Raw genomic sequence first — 21,274 nt, forward strand, 5'->3', positions numbered from 1 at the left:
CCGGTTCGGCGTACCGGTACGCAGCACTAGTCGTAGGACAGTTTAGCGAGAGCGGGTTTGTTTTGGATTAAGTCAACCGGATAACTCAAAACATATCCAGGATATGTTGAACTAGATTCGTAGTATAGGCCCCTGCTCCGGAGCAGGATAGGTTCCAGGATAAGAGATCAACTTCTTCTTCTTCTTCGCTTTAAGTCATGGATGTTTAAAGTTTAACTTTTTCATATGTCTAATATTATAATTTACTTTTCATTCAGGAAGTATGACGCGCTGCGCTGTCAGTACGCGGCTTGTCCATGTTTGTGATTGGTCGATCGCTCCAAATACCGTCCCTCTAATGTGAACGCGCACATAACTAGATAGGACAAAGCTGGCTTGAATTAACGAGTTGATAACCCGCGTCGTAGGACAGTTTAGCGAGAGCGGGTTTGTTTTGGATTAGGCCAACCGGCTAACTCAAACATATCCAGATTAGGTTGAACCGGCTTCGTAGTACAGGCGTCTGTAAGTATTCATTGTTGTTTGTGTATTTATGATTGTGGTGTTTTCAAAAACACTTCATATAATTTGTAGGGTTAAAATACTGCTTACAGCACCTTTCAGGTGACTTGTAACGTTTGTTTATTTGACACTGTTCATAAAGTTATTTGAATGTATCACTTCCTGTCAATCTTGCATCACTTCCTGTCATGCCATCAGAAATTGGTAGAATCTCAAGGAAGCCACATGTTTAGGCACTGTTAGGATCGATTTGCATCTGCATGAAAAGACTTATCAATCAATGTCGTAAGTGATTACATTTCATTCTTAACATGTTGTAGTTCCTATATCAATGCTTATTTGATGGAAAGATGTTTAAGAAATTAAGAAAAATGTAATGTTATACTGTATACATTTACAATGCAACTAAGGGTGTTTGAATAGATAACACAAGACTAAGATCGTTTTGCATTCTGTATTTATTGTTACAGTTTTCACTCCATGTCATGGTGAAGGAGTTACCAGTAAAGTTTCCCAGCTACGACGACGACTCTTTTTCTTAATTTTGAGTGGAGTTTAACTTTGTGTTAAGTCTGCGGCTTTTACCTCCGGATAAGAACATTATAGTGAAAAGACAGTAGAGATCAGTTTTTACAAAGGATAAAAATTACTTCCAGAAAGAGTGGAAAATCATCAACCTCTGGAGGAAGATCCTCAACCTCTTCATTAAGCAGTGCACCACGTGCTCGTGCTAAAGCAGAAGCAGCCAAGGTTAGAGCAGTTTATGCATCACAACAACTAAAACTAAAGCTGGAGTCAGGTAGGAGAGATGCTGAAGTACAGTTCGAAAAAAACAAGAATAGATGCAGAACTAGAAGTATTAAATCTACAGTGTGAAGCAGAAGCCGCAGTAGCTGAAGCACAGGTTTTGGAAATGGCAGACGGTTTCAAAGTTAAAGATGAATTCCGAGCACCAGAGTCTGAAAACAAAATGGAACACATAAGTGACTATATCCGTGAACAAAACGCACTGAAACAAAGTGCTCACCCCCAACATTCACGTGAAATGGGCCAGCCATGCATGGAGCTAGAAGAAGGATTCATACCTCAGTTGTCACCTGCTGAAGACATCGTACAACCACCACCATTTAGTAGCCTTAAAACAGAATTTAAAGCAGCCAGTGATGTACACTTACCTTTCCCTACCAAAGCTGACAGTTACAACCAACCATACTTATCTCAGACACCAGAACGAATAAATGTGCACGCTCAGCCCTTTATCCCGAGACAAGCTTCTCCAGCTATCTCAACACCTGTAGCAGAACCCTTGGCTCAGTACTTAGCCAGGCGAGTTCTTACAAACGCGAGCTTGTACCAATTTGACGACAAGCCAGAGAACTACCGGGCGTGGTACTCCTCATTCACAGACACAATTAGTGACACGGGCAGGAGCTCCAACAAGCCGTTTAGGACAGAGAGTGAATACACATACTTTACAGAGATGCTGTATGAGAAACCAATGTGAGTTTGGAAAATTGCACAGCATAAATGAATTTTAGTATACCTCAACAATGGAATTATGATCAGTAGAAATGGCCATGACATGGGACCTTTAAAGTCAGATCCACTTAGGTCTTAGCAGTGATATCATAAACCTGTTAATGTACGCATTCAAACACTTTTTCTTACCTACCCCACCTTTAAGTCATGGATGTTTAAAGTTTAACTTCTTCATATGTCTAATATTATAGTTTACTTTTCGTTCAGGAAGTATGACGCTGCGCTGAGTTTGCTTCTCCATGTTTGTGATTGGTCAAATGTTACTAGCCCTGCCCCTTTCATGTGAACGCGCTCTCAGCCGGACAGAAAAACCCTGGATTGAGTTACCGAGTTGATAACCAGCGTCGTAGGACAGTTTAGCGAGAGCGCGTTTGTTTTGGATTAGGTAAACCAGCTAACTCAAACATATCCAGGGTATATTGAACTGGATTCAGCTGGTATGGATTCCCTCCCCCTTAAACTCACTGTTGCCCATTGTATCTGCCTGGAAAACAGCCACCACAGGAAGTGTTAACTGGGCGCTGTTTCTGTTGATTGTTGCAAAGTGTCGGCAACCATGCACGTACACAGGCACGCACACACACACACACACACACACACACACACACACACACACACACACACACACACACACACACACACACACACACACACACACACACACACACACAATGACAAAGACAGCTATAGCTACAGGTATGTCCATCCATATGTCCATCCTAAGCTATTTATAGTCGTTTTACCTGTTTGTATAATTTCCCTTCCTTATGACAGTCATTTTCTGCGATTTTAAGTCATGCTTATCTGGAATTGCAATGATGGTTGCTTAGTATATTCAGCATGTTTTATGTGTCCTGAAATATATGAATAGACGGCTTTACATTTGGTAATAAAATCATAGTCAATTGTGGATGCATCTCACTGACTTCTGCATCCCCTGAACTTTCGTACTTTTGCTACAGATATTTAAAATCCCTTGATGGCTCCATTAATGCCACCAAAAGGTACACATTTCCACGCATAGCCGACCCGGGAGCAGGCCATTTTTTGGTTTTGATATATAAGCTTCACCTGTAGAGGATGGAGTGCCGTGCATTTGCTACAGATATTCAGGCTCCCTTGAAGATACATTTTAAAACCTCTGTTGGTCCTTTGACTTTTTTAGTTTTCTATTGGTTTCTAATGTTTTCAGTGTAATTTCATGTAAGAAACCGGATAATGCTAGAATACTGTTTCCTACTGGCACCCTATTGTACGTACAGTGAAATCAATAGACATTTTAGAATAAAAGAGCAACACATTAAAGTGTTTTAGTTAACTGGGTACTTTGGTGATAGTATCCTTATATTACCTTAGATGTAATAGGTTTACAGCCAGCTCACATACAAAACACAATGCAGGCAGGGACAAAGGAAACCATGTGTTTTCTATGTCCTCATAACATGGACAAACATGGACGTGAGATACCAAACTCTATCCGAAGGATAGACAATTTATACTTTCTGCATCTGCGTGTCAACACAATATAAACAGGGTTCATTCAACAGCAAACTGCAGCCACACCTAATGGTGTTATGATTATACCTTCCATATTGCATGATTTGGAATAAGTCCAAAAGTGAGAAAAAACTTCAACACAACAGAGTCACAGTATATTATATTATATTTTCTGACATGTGTTACAGATTTGTTATGAGAACGGATCCAGATCAGCTCCCAAGGGCCCCCTCCTTGCTGACAGGTTCCAGATGTGCTGAAACTGTTAAACTCCTGTCGAAAGTCTTCACTGTGCAAATCTAGGTTTTCTGCTTGGACTGACTGGTGTGAGAAATGGTGTGGGGTCATTTAGCTGCTATTTCACAGCATGCTGCTTTATACCTCTCTCTGTTAAACCCAAATACCTTCTGATGGCGGTCATTTAAGTAACTGAATGTTTTGTAACCCCCATCACAAATAATTGGCTTTTTGTTTTGTCTTCATGCTGCTTTGGGGAGTAGCAAAATGTGACATTGACTTGTAATTTGGGGATTTTGAGGGGATATAAAAAACATTATTAACATATTTCCACAGGAATAATAAAAATAAATTGCTATAAGACACTATGGAAAGGATAGAGCAGGTAGATAGTATTGTGTAATGGAATTGTGTGGCAAGAATTGAACAAAAAGTGTATGACCAGATGTATTGTTTTTTGATAAATAAATGCACAAAAAATAATTTTCTGGATAACGTGTAGTGTGGCTGCTTCCAGTGAGGAGTGGCTTGTAGGTTTACTAGCTGCTGTTTCAAAAACTGTGTATATGACGGATCATAAAACAAAAGCATGGGCTGCAGTACTACAAAGCTTTATGTCATTGTCCAGTGTCGGTACAAGTATTCTGCAACGAGGATCTTCAACTGCATTTTGTCTTTTTATCAAACATACCAGGTGAAGCTCGGGGGTAAATGGGCGTCTACCAATCCGTGTGTCAGTGGTTCGATCCCCTGCAGTCCACATGTCAAGTGTTCTTGGGCAAGACATTTAATCCTAACTACTTCTGTATTCATGTAGTCAAGTGGCTCCCAACCATTTTTTTCTCGTTTACCCCTAGAGCTGGTCTCCATTCTATAAGTACCCCCTCACCCATCTGTGATGATAATCCTGCATTTTTTCTTGTATGAATCCCTTTGTAATGGTATTTAAAGGTCCCATGTCATGGCCATTTCTAACAAAATCAAATCAAGTTTTATTTATATAGCACATTTAAAAGCGATTATTGGTCGAGCCAAAGTGCTGTACATGTAATAAAAACACTTTACTACAATCACAATAAAAGACAATAATTTACAACAGAAATATAAAAAACAAAAACACAGGGAATAGCCAGGTGTCATGTCTGACTAGAAGGCCAGGGAGAAGAAATGTGTTTTTAGTGAGGATTTAAAAACCCCTAGGGTCTGGGCCGACCTCACATGGAGGGGTAGAGTGTTAGAGCCTGGGGCCAGCCGCTGCGAAGGCTCGGTGACCTCGGGTTTTGAGCCTGATCTTGGGCACTAAGAGCAACTGATTACTGATCATAATTCCATTGTTGAAGTATACTAAAATAGATTTATATTGTGCAATTTCCCAAAAGCTCCTGTCCCACCCCCCCCCCCCCCCTCCCCCCCCCCCCTCCCTATGAGCCCAGTGGCCGTCTGCGAGACACAGCAAAACCCAGCCTGAACACACACCCGCAGCCTCGCAATCGGCGGAGCTGCAGCTGAGAAAAGATTGAGTGTGTGTGTGTGAGGAAGTCCGCGGATTGGTCCAAATGTAACGGCTCCGCGGACGTAACGTAACGGCTCCACGGATTGTACCATTTGGACCGATGGGTCCATTTGGGTATGGGAGGAAGAAAAAAATGGAAAAAGAGAAATGTCCAACGAGGCATTCTGGGGCAGCATAGACTTTTATTTTATTTATTTCATAGTCTTTTCTGTTTTAGAGTTTTACTCGCTACAGGGTGTACTTTGAGGGTTTGTGACTCTGCAGACCGTTTACATGCAGAAAAACCTTCATAACACACAAGGGGACGGGTAATGACCGGAAAAGCATGACATGGGACCTTTAAGCCTACTGCTCCTTAGATGAAAATCACTGTTATAACTCACGCTTAATACAAATGCATTTAAAGTTGACATTTACACTTATTGTCATTGAAAAAAATAATATCAAGACTCACTTCTAGAAGCTTTAACATATTTTATTTAGTCACTAGAGCTTTCTTCTCTTGCACTTCTCTATGCAGGCTGCCGCAGTGTGAACGTGAACTACTTGAGGAAGTACAGTCTCTGCTGGGCGTTCTTTACATGGCAAGAAGTGTTTACAGATCATGTGAGGCCTGCTGGGATGTGTACTCCCAGGAATGTGAAGCCAACCACTGTCAATGTTAATAATGAAACTATATTAGGCTCATATTATCACAGTGTTACTCTGACACCAGCAGGAAAGGGACTCAACTGCATAACCCAGACAAAATGTTTTCAGAAACAGTCTTTACTTAAATGAAAGCAAACTTGTTTTCAGTGGTGTAAAGTAACTAAGTATAATTACTCAAGTACTGTACTTAAGTACATTTTTTGTTACTTTGTACTACTACCCCACTACAATTCAGAGGTAAATATTGTACTTTTACTCCACTACATTTGCGTACCTTTAATTACTTTGCAGATATAGATTAATGATAAAAAAGTATGATCCAAATTTGAATAATACTTTAGTTGTATTATATCTGGATTAAATTCACATTATACCAAGCAGTAAACGAGTTCCACCTTTACCAGCTTTGATAAACACATCAATCGAATAAGCCAATTTGCATAATGAGTACTTATATCTGAATGCCAATACTTTTGTACTTTTACTTGAGTTACATTTTGAATACAGGACTTGTTATAGAGTATTCCTACACTTTGGTATTTCTACTTTTACTAAATTCCAAATCTGAGTACTTCTCCCATCTCTGCTTGTTTTACAGTCACTGCCAGAAAATCAGACAGAACAAAGTAACAAAACAAACACTTGACTAACTAAAAAGTAAAGCTCAAAATACCACTGGGAATACCCTGGAAGCAAGGCCCAATTCCAAACCCACCCCGTTCACTCTCAGCTGCATTAGGCTCCTTCTTAAGGTGGAGGGTGTAAATACACTGAACAAACTGAAACGTTGAAGTTATTTAAATGTAATATGTCAACAAATTTCACATAACTGTATTAGGTTAGTAAAAAGCAATAATATTAAGTTGAACTTAATATTTTATTTAAACTGATTATTATTTATTTCAACTAATACAGTTATGTGAAATTGGTCGAAATAATACACTTCATTAAAATCAACGTTTCAGTTTTTTCAGTTTACAGTGGAAAACTTCAGGACCAACCCCCCTCAGGAAATGGTAACGTTTGGTAGGCATAGTTTAGAGTCAGCATCTCTTGGGTAAAAACATATTAAATCACATGTATAATAAAACTATAGAAATCTTTAGGCAGAAGGGCAGATATATAGATATATGAGCTTCTTGCTTTTTCCGACAGTCCCTTTAAACATGCAAAACTTTACAATTAACATCGATTAATATATCGACATCCATTGCACGTCTGTCCATCCTCGGAGAGGGATCCCTCCTCTGTTGCTCTCCACAAGGTTTCTTCCATTTCCCCCCCATTAACTGGGGGGTTTCTTTGGGAGTTGTTCCTAGTCCGATGTGAGGGTCCACGGACAGAGGGTGTCGTATTCATATTCTGTATAAACTGTAAAGTCCACTGAGACAAATGATGTGTGATATTGGGCTATATAAATAAAATTTGATTGATTGAATCAAATGAACATTTCTCTAGTTTTCTAGACTTCACACATTTAAAAAAACAAAACGTTGCAACCTTGAAACTCTGTGTGAGAATATGAAATATTTGCCCTATTTTGCGGACTTAACCAGTCAATGTATTCACGAAATGAATTGTACACTGCGTTGTTGCACATGGAGAAGTTAAGTCAGAACAGATTCAGACTTCCTGTTTGAGGGTTTTAATAGCTTCCTTTTGGAGGGTTTAATAACTTCCTGTTGAAGGGTTTAATAACTTCCTGTTGAAGGGTTTAATAACTTCCTTTAAGATTAGTTTACTAACTTCCTGTTGAAGGGTTTAATAATTTCCTTTAAGATTAGTTTAATAACTTCCTGTTGAAGGGTTTACCCACTACTCTACTGGGATAGGCGTGTGGCACAGTGGATAGAGCCCAGGTTCAAACCCCACTTCAGTCAGCATGTCATTGTGTCCCTCAGACACTTCACCCCAAATTGCTCCTGTGGGGATTGCACAGTATTGAGTATGTAAGTTGCTTTGGATAAAAGCGTAACAAGTAACATGTAAATCTACAGACCACCCAAATCTAATCACACAAACACGCACATGAGCAATAAGTGGGTAGGGTGGGGGTGAGTTGGAATTGGTTCTTTTAAATGATCAGTATGTTTACTTACTGTTAATAGGATTTCAATGCAGGACTTGTAATAGAGCATTTTATTGTGTTGGCACTTTTACTCAAAATATATACACTAAGTGTATTACATTACTGGTCTGTGGGGCTTGATATGGGCTCAGTTCATGTGTGATCTGTGAGGTCAGCAACAGTCTGGCCTTTTACTTCAGATTTTTCTTGGAATCCCAATGGGGGCTCTGCGTTCTTTTTTTGTCACATCCTGTCACTGTGTATGTTTGCATATGTGTGTGTGTGAGAGAAAGAGAGAGCCTGTTTAACCCTTACATTGCTGATCTGGTTTCAATGTCCTCCCTTCCCCATGTTGCACATCTGTATGTGTGTAGACCGAAGGCAGAAGACCCCACTCTTTGACAAATAATCTCTTCTTTTATTTTGAGAGGGAAAACAACAAAAACATTCCTCACAACGTTGACCTGTATAAAAAATATAAAAGATATACCAGTCGGCTGTTTGGTGGTCCCAGTCCTGAGTCGCATCAGAGTGGGGTCCGGCTGTGACCCCGACTGGATGCTCATATTGTTCAGTGCACGCTTTACACACGGCTGGCTCTACAGTGTCACTTTACTGTGTTTACATCACAGTGTAATTAGGAAACGCAGATAGATAAAGCATTGTGTCTCTCTGAATGTAATAGGCAAACATTTTACCCCATGTTTAAAAGTGTTTGATTACATAGAAGCAAGGTAAGTGCAACATTACAAAAAAATTAACACATAGCCTATTTGCTTGCTCACATTAAGGGTGTCATTTAAACAATAATGGGATTGTTAGTAAGTAAGGAAATCTCCCACTCATAACATTTGACTGGTGATATGCTCCTTACTATTTGTGTGGCAGATATAATTATTAAAGGGAAAAAAGGAAAACAGAACAAATAAACAAAACCTGTTGATAAATTAGGTAATTCCACTAATAAAATGAAGCTTTGTTTGTGACTCTGAGGCTGAGGCTGCACTGTGTTTCTTTTAGCTCAAGGCTAACATCAGCAAGCTATATTGCTCGCAATTACATTGCTAACATGATAAGAACCAAGCAGTCTAAGGTCTAATGTTTACTATGTTATCCGTCGCATTTAAGCTAATTCATATTCTAACATTTGCCAACTTGAAGCAAACACAATATGCAGCTGATGCGAATGTTAGAAACGCAAGACAAAAAGTCAGATAATCAACAAGTTTAAAATGTCATTATCTGCGGACATGGACATCTACAGACAAGGATTAGGGCCACATGAGAAAGAAAATGAGGGTGTGACCAAAAGTTAAATAAAATGTTAAGTTTTGATTTGATCTCAGAATTCTGACTTTTTTCTTGATATTCAACATTTTGGGGAATACCCTCATTCTCCTTTTTACCAAAAGGGAAGGGAGAAGATTGAGTTTATTCATCTCTGTGTGTTCATAGCTGGAATCAGTAGGTTAGCGTAGTTTAGCATAAAGGCTAGAAGTAAGGAGAAACAGCTAGCCTGTCTGGCTCTTTCTGAAATCAAAAAGCAATTATAAAGCTCACTGATATGATATTTATACTTGTTTATTAGATATATTTAAATAATGGTTTTATGGGTTACACACTGTTTTTACCTCGTTACATATTTAAATGTAGTTTATATGTCAGCAACGCTATGTTTTTAGTCATTACAGACAAACTGATGCCAAACTTCGCAACCTTAGTGTGAAAACCAACTGTGAAGCTGCAGCTACTGAGTCTGAATGTTGTCCAAAAAGAAATAGTTCCAGCATGAAACTTCACCTGAGTTGGCGTTTATTTACAGCCAAGATGGTATTGTTTGTTATTGAGTCAGTGTTTCAAGATTTCATCACCACGATAGCCCTGCTACTGTGTAAGGTGTAGATGAGAAATGTAACAGATTTAAAGTTGAGTTAAAAACAAAGGTTGAGTTAAAAGTTAGGCATTATCCGAGCATGAAGGATGATGGGGTCATTGGCCTCCTACATTTTGTCCCTGGCAAAGATGGTCTATTCTGTTTGTAAACCAAAAAAGGTGTTTTTATTTTACTTAGGACAGAGCTAGCTGTTTCCCCCTAAATGTTCCACAACTTACCATGTCCTGAGAGTGATATGGATCTACTCATCATACTCTCCACAACAAAGGAAGTTTGCATATTTTCCTAATGTTAAAATATTTCTTTCATCTTACCTGGTGAGCTCCTTGCTAGCCTTAACCCTGACCCATATCATGTAGCACACATAATGTGACGTCCCAAACTGCCTCTATAAACATGGTAACATGGACAAAAGCTTCCTGATAGGTCAACAAATAGAGTTCATCAGGGCTAAAAACACATTAGACCCAATCCTCAAACTTCATGACTCCATCAAAGCCTTCATAGGTGAAGGGTTCCAGGACAGGGCTGCAGGTCTCTTGAGCAAGGCAGGCCATCCTGTTGCTGTCACAGCTGTCCTCACTGCCCGGGGAGAGGTACACCGAATCAGCAGAGTGGATGGACGGGTCCATGTCAAAATAGTTGTGTGGCCGCAGCAGGACCCCGCCCCCGTTGCCTACGGTTACCGTGTTGGGGATGTCCTCGGAGTGGGGGATGTGAAGGAAGCCGGTGGTCACCCAGGCAACCAGGTCCTGCAGGACAGTTTCGAACACATTATATTAGTTTCAGTAAACATGCAATACATGATTGTATCATCACGCTTCTTAAAGTGCGTTCACATCGTACACAAAGTGAAGATTCGCAACTTGAGCGAGTTGGACCGCGGCATCATTTGTGTTTACTAGCGTCACTCAAACTAGATGCGCTAGCACAGAGGCGGGGACTTATCTCCATGTAGATACCAACAACAACAAACTAACATAATATGCCGTGATTCAATTGTTACACACGTATTCAAAAGATGCCGTTATAACTACATACTGATACTCGTTAGTAAAAACCATGAATTAATGCTTTGACAAGTGTGTTTACAACAAGGCAGACAAAACACTTTTCAAATGCATGTTTTCTGAATGGAGATCTAATCAATCGGGCTCGGCTAAGCTACCGTTGTAGCTGCTCCGTCCAAACTCAAAATAACGTCATGCTGACATAAATAAAGTAGCGACTGTATTCTGTGTGGGTTTCACATGTATAGTCTGATTCAACAACGTCAGTGACCGGCTGAGATTTATCGGGACAGCATCACGCGAATGTATCGCCTTGAACTCTCACAAATTAAGCTTGGCCACGTCATTCACTTAATTCACACCGCCAATTCCTGTGTATCTGCGTGTTTGCGTTGACTTTACATTAGGGGTGTAACGGTATACGTACACGTGTACCGAACCGAAGAGCCCGTACCGAATCATTTCCTTCGGTTCGGTACACGTGTATGTGTATAAAGTTGAGATCGAAAATCCTCCAGCATCATTGAAGTCTCCGGTTTGGGAACATTTTGGTTTCACAGTTACGTACAAGGATGACGGACAAAGACAGGTGGACCGAACCAAAGCTGTTTGTCGGCATTGTTCAACTTAAATTGGTTACGCGGCTGGCAATACATCAAACTTGCAGACTCATTTGAAAAGGCATCACCCGAACGTGAATATCACCGAGGTGCCAAAAGAAAAAAGACTGAAGTGCAAACCCAACTCCCACTAGCATTTAAGCCTCCACCACTCGCAAAAAGTTCAGACCGAGCCAAAGCTATTACAAATGCCAAATGTCCTTATGTTGCCATATTAGCAAAGCGCTACCTGGCTGTATCTGCCACCTCTGTCCCTAGCAAGAGGGTGTTCTCCACAGCAGGAGACATTTTTAGTGCCAGCAGATCTGCCCTTTCGGCAAGCAATGTGGGCAAGTTCATTTTTCTTTAAAAAAACATGAAAATACAATGACAAGCAAGTCATAATGTCAAACTGGCTGCTTAGGTACAGATGTAGCGATTCATTTCAGACAGTTTGAAACGCGAGGGCCGTGATTGGTACGTGATCTGCCCTCGCTCAAGGGAAAACCTCCAGCTTGACTTGAGACCGCCCCCGTGATAGATAAATGTATTTACAATGAAGCCAGCTGCAATGGATCATTGATCCACCAGGGGGTGCAGTGGGGTTCCACACTGGAGCTGATGTGAAATAAAGTGAGATACAGTATGCTGGATGTACAGCGGAACTTTGTTAAGATCCATATGTCACGGATATCATACTACTGTGCTAAATAAGAGACATGTAATCATTTACAAAACATCACCATGTTGTTATTTAACAAAATAATTTTGTTATTCGTAAAAAACGAACGGGAGAAAATGCAGCCCGGCTCTCGATTTTTAATCCTAATTTAATCATCATCTTCACCACGATCATTTATGTTTATGTTCCCCGAATTGACATGAAATCACTGACACATATGAATATACTGTATTCAACTTCATTAAAACGTTATTAACGTGCCTAAACTCAGTAATTCACCAAAAATATGTATATCTTAATGGAGCTTCGTCGGTCGATCAGGATCCCAAAGTGTAGCGGAGGGATCCTCATCTGGATGAAGGGTGTTATTTTCCCCATAAGGGTCGCAGCAAATTATCCCGCTTATTACATGGCCACATTCTCAACAAAGTAACGACATGACTCCCAATATTAATTTAAATGCTTTTATGGATTTAGAAAATGTTTTTATTGATTTAAAAAATAGTTGTATGTATTGATTTAAATTGACATGCATCCGCTAAGAAAAATAGTCCGTTGTTACAGTTATTTAAACAGTCTGAATGAAACGGCAGCTCTCAGCTGTGTATTTACACAACTAATGGCCCATCAACCACAGCTCTCTCCCCCCCTCCCCCCCCCTGATCTTTCTTCTCCGGCAGCTAAATTAACAGTAGGTTACTCTGAGTGACCATAGACTGTATGTGACAAGTTTACAGTTAGTGACGTAACAACACCATAAAAGCTGGTGGGTTGAAAGCAATACGGGAGGTAAAAATAACTAGAATAATTGTGATTTATTTATTGTGGCTTTTATTTTTTTAGGTATAAAATGTTATGTAACCAAACTTAATGTGGCGTCGGTGTGTAGTTATGCTAAAACAATGTCGGACACCGTAATCTTCTCTGGTCCCCTCCCCAATCTGATCAATGATGACATGTATAGCCCCCGCATGTCATCATTTCAGCGCTGGTTGTCTTGGTGGTGCCCAGCAAACAATGTGGGCTTCGTGAATAATTGGACAGCCTTCTGGGGAAAACCTGGTCTGATTAAGAGAGACGGCATTCATCCTACTTTGGAAGGTGCAAATCTCATTTCGGCAAACATTTCAGGGCTCTGTGGACTTAATCCATGACAAACTGGAGTTGAGACCAGGAGGCAGAGTCGCAGTCTTACACGCTTCTCTGCGCTCTCTCCTAGGCAGTCATCCATAGGAATCCCGAACCCAATAAAATACCCAATATTAACGGTGTGTGTGTCTGCCCAAGGACAATTTAAGGTAAAACCTAATAGAGGTGACATACATAATAACCTAATAAAAGTAAATGTAACAACTACTACAGTGGAACAAAACAGGAAGATTAAATGTGGTCTCTTAAACATAAGATCTCTAGCATCTAAAGCAATACTGGTAAATTATTTAATATCAGATTATAATATTGATATATGCTGTCTCACTGAAACTTGGTTGAGACATGAAGAATATGTCAGCATAAATGAGGCCACTCCACCCAGCCATATCAATACTCATATTGCCCGAGGCACGGGCCAAGGAGGTGGAGTTGCAGCAATCTTTGACTCAAGTTTACTTATCAATACTAAACAAAAATTAAATTATACCTCCTTTGAAAGCCTCATTTTCAGTCTTACGCATCCGACCTGGAAAACTTTGCAGCCAATCTTATTTGTTACAGTGTACCGTGCACCAGGTCCTTATTCAGAATTCTTATCAGAATTCTCTAAGTTTTTATCAGCTTTGGTACTTAAAACAGATAAAGTAATTATCGTAGGTGACTTTAATATTCATGTTGACGATGATAAAAATAGCCTTACTGTTGCATTTAACTCTATATTAGATTCTGTTGGTTTCTGTCAGAGTGTAAATAAACCAACCCACTGCTATAATCACACTCTTGACCTTGTTCTGACTTATGGTATTGAAATTGAGCAACTATTAGTCGAACCGCATAATCCTGCTTTATCCGACCATTTCTTAGTAACTTTTGAAGTACTGTTACTAGACTACAAAGCATTAGCCAAAAGCTCCTGCAGCAGAAACCTATCTGTTAGTGCTATAGCCAAATTTAAGGAAGAGATTCAACCAATACTTAACTCGATAGCATGTCTGCATGTAGGGAAGGATACAAAATGTACACCACCCCAAATTGATCATGTTGTTGATAGTGCTACAGATGCGCTGCGAATAAAATTAGACTCTGTTGCTCCTTTGAAAAAGAAGAAAATAAAACAACATAGATTAGCTCCATGGCATAATGCCGAAACCCGCAAAATAAAGCAAAAGTCGAGACAACTTGAAAGGATATGGCGTTCCACTAAACTTGAAGAATCTCGTTTAATTTGGCATATTACACTCAATGAATATAAGAAAGCACTGCGTAAAGCGAGAGCAGCATACTACTCTTCATTAATAGATGAGAATAAGAATAATGCAAGATTTATTTTCAGCACTGTAGCCAGGCTGACAGAGAGCCACAGCTCGACTGAGCCTTCTATTCCCATAGCACTCAGTAGTAATGATTTTATGTGCTTTTTTAATGATAAAATTGTTACTCTTAGAAACAAAATCAATGACCTCTTGCCTTTAACCAGTATAGTGTTATCAACAGCTCCCGGAAACGTAAGTTCTAATATTACACTAGATAGTAAACTAGAATGCTTTTCAGCCATAAACCTTGAACAATTAAATTCAATGATTCTCTCTTCTAAACCATCAACGTGTATCTTAGACCCGATTCCAACTAAGCTGTTAAAATAAGTTTTTCCATTAATTAGCACTTCTTTATTAAATATTATGAATATGTCTTTATTATCAGGCTATGTTCCACAATCATTCAAAGTAGCAGTGATAAAACCGCTTCTTTAAAAGCACAACCTCGATCCAGAGGTTTTAGCCAACTATAGACCTATTTCTAATCTTCCTTTCCTCTCAAAGATTCTTGAGAAAGCAGTCGCAAAACAGCTGTGTGATTACTTAAAAAACTATGATTTATTTGAAGATTTTCAGTCTGGCTTTAGAACACAACATAGCACAGAGACAGCTCTGGTTAAAGTCACAAATGACATTCTAATAGCCTCTGACAAGGGACTTGTCTCTATTCTTGTCTTGCTCGATCTTAGTGCTGCATTTGATACTATCGACCATGATATCCTATTGCAAAGACTAGAGCACTTAGTTGGCATACAGGGAACTGCTTTAGGCTGGTTTAGGTCCTATCTATCTGAACGCTCTCAGTTTGTACGTGTCAACGATGAATCTTCCATGCAAACCAAAGTTAGCCATGGAGTGCCACAGGGCTCAGTGCTTGGACCTATTTTGTTCACCCTATATATGCTTCCGTTAGGCAATATTATAAGGAATCATTCTGTAAACTTTCATTGTTATGCGGATGATACTCAACTATATTTATCAATCAAGCCTGATGAAATTAATCATCTAAATAAAATTCAAGACTGCCTCAAGGACTTAAAAACGTGGATGACCTTAAATGTTTTGATGTTAAACACGACCAAAACTGAAGTTATTGTACTTGGCCCGAAGAATCTACGAAACAAATTATCTAAAGATATATTAACTATGGATGGCATTAATTTGGCCTCCAGTGAGACTGTAAGGAATCTTGGTGTTATATTTGATCAGGATTTATCCTTTAACGCCCACATAAAATCAATTTCAAGGACCGGCTACTTCCATCTACGTAACATTGCAAAAATCAGGCATATCTTGCCTCAAAACGATGCAGAGAAACTAGTCCATGCATTTGTTACTTCAAGGCTGGATTATTGTAACTCCTTATTATCAGGATGTACCAAGAAGTCAGTCAAGTCGCTTCAGCTGATTCAAAATGCTGCAGCTCGTGTACTAACCAGAGTTAGGAAAAGGGACCACATTACTCCTGTTCTGGCTGCCTTACACTGGCTCCCTATAGAACACAGGATAGAATTTAAAATTCTTCTTCTCGCCTACAAAGCCCTTAATGGGCAGGCGCCATCTTACCTTAAAGAAATCATTATACCCTATTGTCCTACTAGGGCATTGCGTTCCAAGAATGCAGGGTTGTTGGTTGTTCCTAGAGTCTCTAAAAGTACAATGGGAGCCAGAGCCTTTTCTTATCAAGCTCCACTTTTGTGGAATCAGCTTCCAGTTTGTGTTCGGACGGCAGACACCCTATCCGTTTTTAAGAGTGCGCTTAAGACCTTCCTTTTTGATAAAGCTTATAGTTAGGGCTGATTAGATTCAGCCCCTAGTTTTGCTGATATAGGCTTAGTTTGTCGGGGGACATCTTACTTCTTCCTTCTCTCTGTCTATACCTGTGTACTCTCATGTTCCGATTAACCCAGCTTCCCCAAATTTCTTTCTTTTTGGTGTCTATATACGCCGGGATCCGGAGTCATGGATGATCCTGCGGTCCTGTGTCATGGATTGCGAGTCCTGGGTCTTGAGTCGTGGCTGTGGTCCTGGATCATAAGTCCTGGATGGATATACTCATGGATTCATCTTCCTATTATACACACATGCATTTCCAAACATTTGGACAACCTATGTTGCAAATGTATTATCTTTTCAATTTACACACGGCATCTATTGCACGTCTGTCCGTCCTGGGAGAGGTATCCCTCCTCTGTTGCTCTCCCTGAGGTTTCTCCCATTTTTCCCTTTAAACTGGGTTTTCTCTGGAAGTTTTTCCTTGTACGATGTGAGGGTCTAAGGACAGAGGGTGTCGTATTGTCATACTGATATTCTGTACAAACTGTGAAGTCCACTGAGACAAATGTAACATTTGTGATATTGGGCTATATAAATAAACATTGATTGATTGATTGATTGAATTCAGGCTTATAGTTCACCCTTCTCTAAAAGCCTTCAACAATGACAATATTCATTGTAATTTAATAAATCCTTCCAACACACATTGTAAAAAATAGCCTACTGTAAGTTAAGAAATAATTTCAATATGTACATCTTCTGATGTAACAACAATAACATTATAAATAGTAACATAGCTGAACATGGTATTGCACATTTAGCTTTGAGTGTTACTGACCTGAGATGTTTTTATTACATGAATTAAGGTGACTGAGGCTTTTTAACATACAGGGATGCAAACTCATCAGGTATGAAAAAGGTGACAAGGATCCGAGCCCCCGGCTCCCCCAACCCACGGAATGACAGAGGATTTTAGCAGTCAGAACTAAAGCAGCAGTGTTAATAATAACAGAAACGCCAAAGAGTCACATCTAATAGAAATATATAAAAGCATTTATTTTAAATTGTGTAGCAGTCAGTTTATAATTTTGGCAGCACTGTTGAGCATTTTGAAAATGTATTTTCGTGCCTCTGTGCAAGGCTTAAGTCTTTTTATCTTTATAGCCACATGGTGTAAAGTAACTAAGTTCATAAACTCAACAAGTACTATACTTGGGCACAATTTTGAGATACTTGTACTTTATTTAAGTATTTCAATGTTTTGCTACTTTGTTCTTCTACTCCACTACAGTTCAGAGGTACATGGTGTACTTTGACTCCACTACATGTATTTAATACCTTTAGTTACTTCACAGATCTGGATTAATTAAGTGAAATATAATCAAGTGTTAAATCAGACTTTAGTTCCACCCGGAGTAAATCCACAAGCTACCCTGCAGTATACAAAGTCATTCAAACTAGCTGCACCGTTACCAGCTTTGAGAACACTTTCATGATCAATCATTATAAAACATATCATATATATTATTCTGAAATGGACCAATCTGCATAATGACTACTTTTACTGTCGCTACTTTCACTATATTTTGATGAGAATACTTTTCTACTTTTACTTGAGGAACATTTTGAATGCAGGACTTTTACTGTAACAGAGTATTCCTACACTCTGGGACTATTACTTTTACTCAATTACAAGATCTGAGTACTTCTTCTTTTACTCAAGTACAAGACCTGAGTACTTCTACTTTTACTCTAGTGCAAGATCTGTGTGCTTCTACTTTTACTCTAGTACAAGACCTGAGTGCTTCTACTTTTACTCAAGTACAAGATTTGAGTACTTCTACTTTACTCTGAGTGACAAGCTTACAGTTAGACACAACACTTTCATTGCAAGTGACCCTCAGTTAGTTGACTTTTATGTTCAACTGCTAAATTCGTTACTGATAAAAAAGGGCTTCTACTGTACCTAATTACCTTAACACTAGAACCGCCAGAGGTTTTTGTATAGGCCTACCTAAACCCGTCAAATCACGCTATTAGAATGCAATTTTTAACAACATAGGGTGCTACATAACACACTTTCAGGAAAAGTCACGGACTGGGAGACTTTAATATTTTATTGAAAAAAAGTTACATTGCACACACACAACACACATCACACAAATTGACCCGATTGGCGGTTCTAGTGTTAAATAAACTCACTAATTAATGAAACCAGTTCAATACGCATTATTCTTATTCTTATCATTCTTTATGAGCGCAGAAATAGTCTTAAAATCAGATCTGTTTTTTAAATGAAATCTGACGGCAGGCAGTTAGCTCTGATCACCTATGATAAATGCACCGCACCTAATCGCTGGCCATTCAGCTACAGACACTGTTCGAAATGGGGGGGAGCTAGGGGGAGCTTGGCTCCCCCGAAGAGGGAGGGAGCTCCCCTGAAGGCTGACTTTGAGATAAATAGGGGGAGCCCAAAACAATCGTGCATATTTGTGTCACACAGATTAGAAATGTTGAGTTTCTGTAAATAACAGTTCTTGAAATAAATAATAGTTATTGTTCATTACAGTTTCTGAATATTTGTTTTATATTTGTGAATATGTCTGGGTGTTGCCATCTGTACGTGGCGGCGCTGCATTCTGACTTACGTTGCTATGGTTATGGCGGTGATGCCGGCGCGGTATTTGAAATGTTCATATTGATATTTTTTTTACTCTGGCTGTGTAATAAAAAAATATGGCAAAACGAAAACAGCCAAGCGTCACAGCTTTTGGATTCACAAGCAAAGAAGCGAAGGAGTCTAAAATTGACAACGTGAACGGAAAACAACTTTTAGTTGGCCGGCTGTAAGCGGCGTTAGGGTCGAGCTTGACAGCTCCACACCGAGGGAGAGGCCTGCCGATGCGGAGCGCCTGAAGAGGCTTCAACAACGGCCACATCCGCCGGCATAGTGACACCGTCTGTATTAGTAGAAGAGTGTTTTTATAGCAATTGATCGCATCCGCGCTGCTGCGCCAGTCAACAGAGCGTGCGTGTGACATATTTAGTAGCAGGATGTGCTCTGAAAAATAGGGCTCCCCGAAAGCAAATGGGTAATTCGAAAACTGACAGAGCTCCCTCTATACAAATCAAACTGTAGACGGTGTGAAAGCACCTATTGTTTTAAATATTGGTCTGAATGTGACCTGTGAGCCTTCTGAATTACGGTGGGACAGCCCATTCTAAACTAAAATGTCCAATCAATAAAGTAACATCTTATCTTATCTTAATAATATCTTCATATTAATAATAAATCATACAGTATGTGTCCGAAAGGGAGCAGGAGGAAGCAAACACAAAAATATACTGCATATTAAAGTAAACGATTGTAAAGGTTAAAGTATGAGCATAACAAATAAAGAAGTGTAATGTAAACATTTACATTATGATTATTTAATATATAAAGACTATATATGATTGAATTACAAGATTAGATATACTTTAGTTGATCTAAAATATTGATGTGTTCAAATGCTCTTCAAAACACAACTGAAAGTCCATGAAACTTGTCTTTCTGTATTTGTGAATGAAGCGCCATCTCCTGGTTAAAACCTGAAATTGAAAATCTGGCAACGCCCTCTTGGAAAATAGTGGGAGGGCTTAACATTCCTCTATACTGGTATTTGGCAGGTAGTAGGCAGGAAGCTGTAAGCTGGAGTCCGAAATTCAGTGCTACATCTGTACTAGTACAGTACAGTTCAAATACAGATTATTTCAGTTAATCGAAATGCTGCACCTTAATGTTTATTTTATTATATATATATTTTTTTTAGTGAATACATTATTCACAGTTTAATAATAATAAAAAAAATATATATATATTTTATGTTTTGTGATCATTTTTTCTGCTGTACCGAAAACGTACCGAACCGTGAGCAAAAGACCGAGGTACGTACCGAACCGAAATGTTTGTGAACCGTTACACCCCTACTTTACATGTAATCGCCCCACGTGTGAACGCATCATTACATACAGATTCCATCACAACACACCTCGTCTTCAATGCTTTCGTTGTCTTCAATGTACTTGCTGAAGTCGACAGCTGGAGACCAGATGTTGTTTTGACTGTACAGACTGCTGCTGGTCTGCTCTCCATCCTTATGCTTGGTGATGGCAACCTTATACCTGGTGATTGACAAAAAGGTGCAGAGAAGCAGGAGAGGCTTTAGATAGCAGAAGCATGCCTTGTGGATCATAGGGGGCTTCAACCGCAATACAAGAACATTGCTATGGACCAGATCCACAGATTAAGTTCTATGAAAAAGAACAGGTTTGATGCTAAATTGTGGAGTTCATGGCATCTACTCTATTATTGTTAAGATTAAGGAAAAATCAAGATTACGGTTAATGAAGAGACTAACTTAACATGATGGGACATGCTGCATAAAAGTATCACATGCTAGGTATCCATTCAACATCCTGTTTTTCAAAACTATACTTTTTACATTGCTATATTAAGAGCATAACCCTAATTGTGTTATTAGGAATGCATTTCTTTTTAAATATAGACTTTGTGGCTGTGTCTGGTCTCACCTTGCCCAGGACATGGCCCTCTCCTCAGCCTGGCTCTCGGGAGATGGTCCCCTGTGAAGCTGAACACCTGCAGCCTGTAGGAGCGCTGGTGGCCCCAGCGGTTGGTCTTGTTGCTGGAGATGTGGAGGTAGCGCGGAGTCTTGGTGTCGTAACGCAGCGCTGCCTCCTGTTATGAGACACAGTACACATTATTCCTACAGTTAGGGTGACCAGGTGCCAACAAGCCACATGTGGGACAAATAGGACGTTTTTGCGGGACAATGTGGG

At 39.5% G+C, this 21,274-nt stretch overlaps 1 protein-coding gene across 1 annotated transcript in view; it reads right to left on the reverse strand.

Annotated features, from left to right (window-relative positions):
* Positions 1-8,403: 8,403 nt before the first annotated feature.
* LOC307017357 (primary amine oxidase, liver isozyme-like) overlaps positions 8,404-21,274 on the reverse strand; it is an 18,486-nt gene continuing 5,615 nt past the window's right edge. Inside the window, 4 exon segments of the mRNA XM_079646927.1 lie at positions 8,404-10,652; positions 20,467-20,599; positions 21,008-21,050; positions 21,053-21,173. Coding sequence (XP_079503053.1) covers positions 10,362-10,652; positions 20,467-20,599; positions 21,008-21,050; positions 21,053-21,173 — 588 coding nt within the window. The 3' untranslated portion in view covers positions 8,404-10,361.

Source organism: Notothenia rossii (genome assembly GCF_949606895.1).
Source record: "Notothenia rossii genome assembly, chromosome: 8".
NCBI lineage: Eukaryota > Metazoa > Chordata > Actinopteri > Perciformes > Nototheniidae > Notothenia > Notothenia rossii.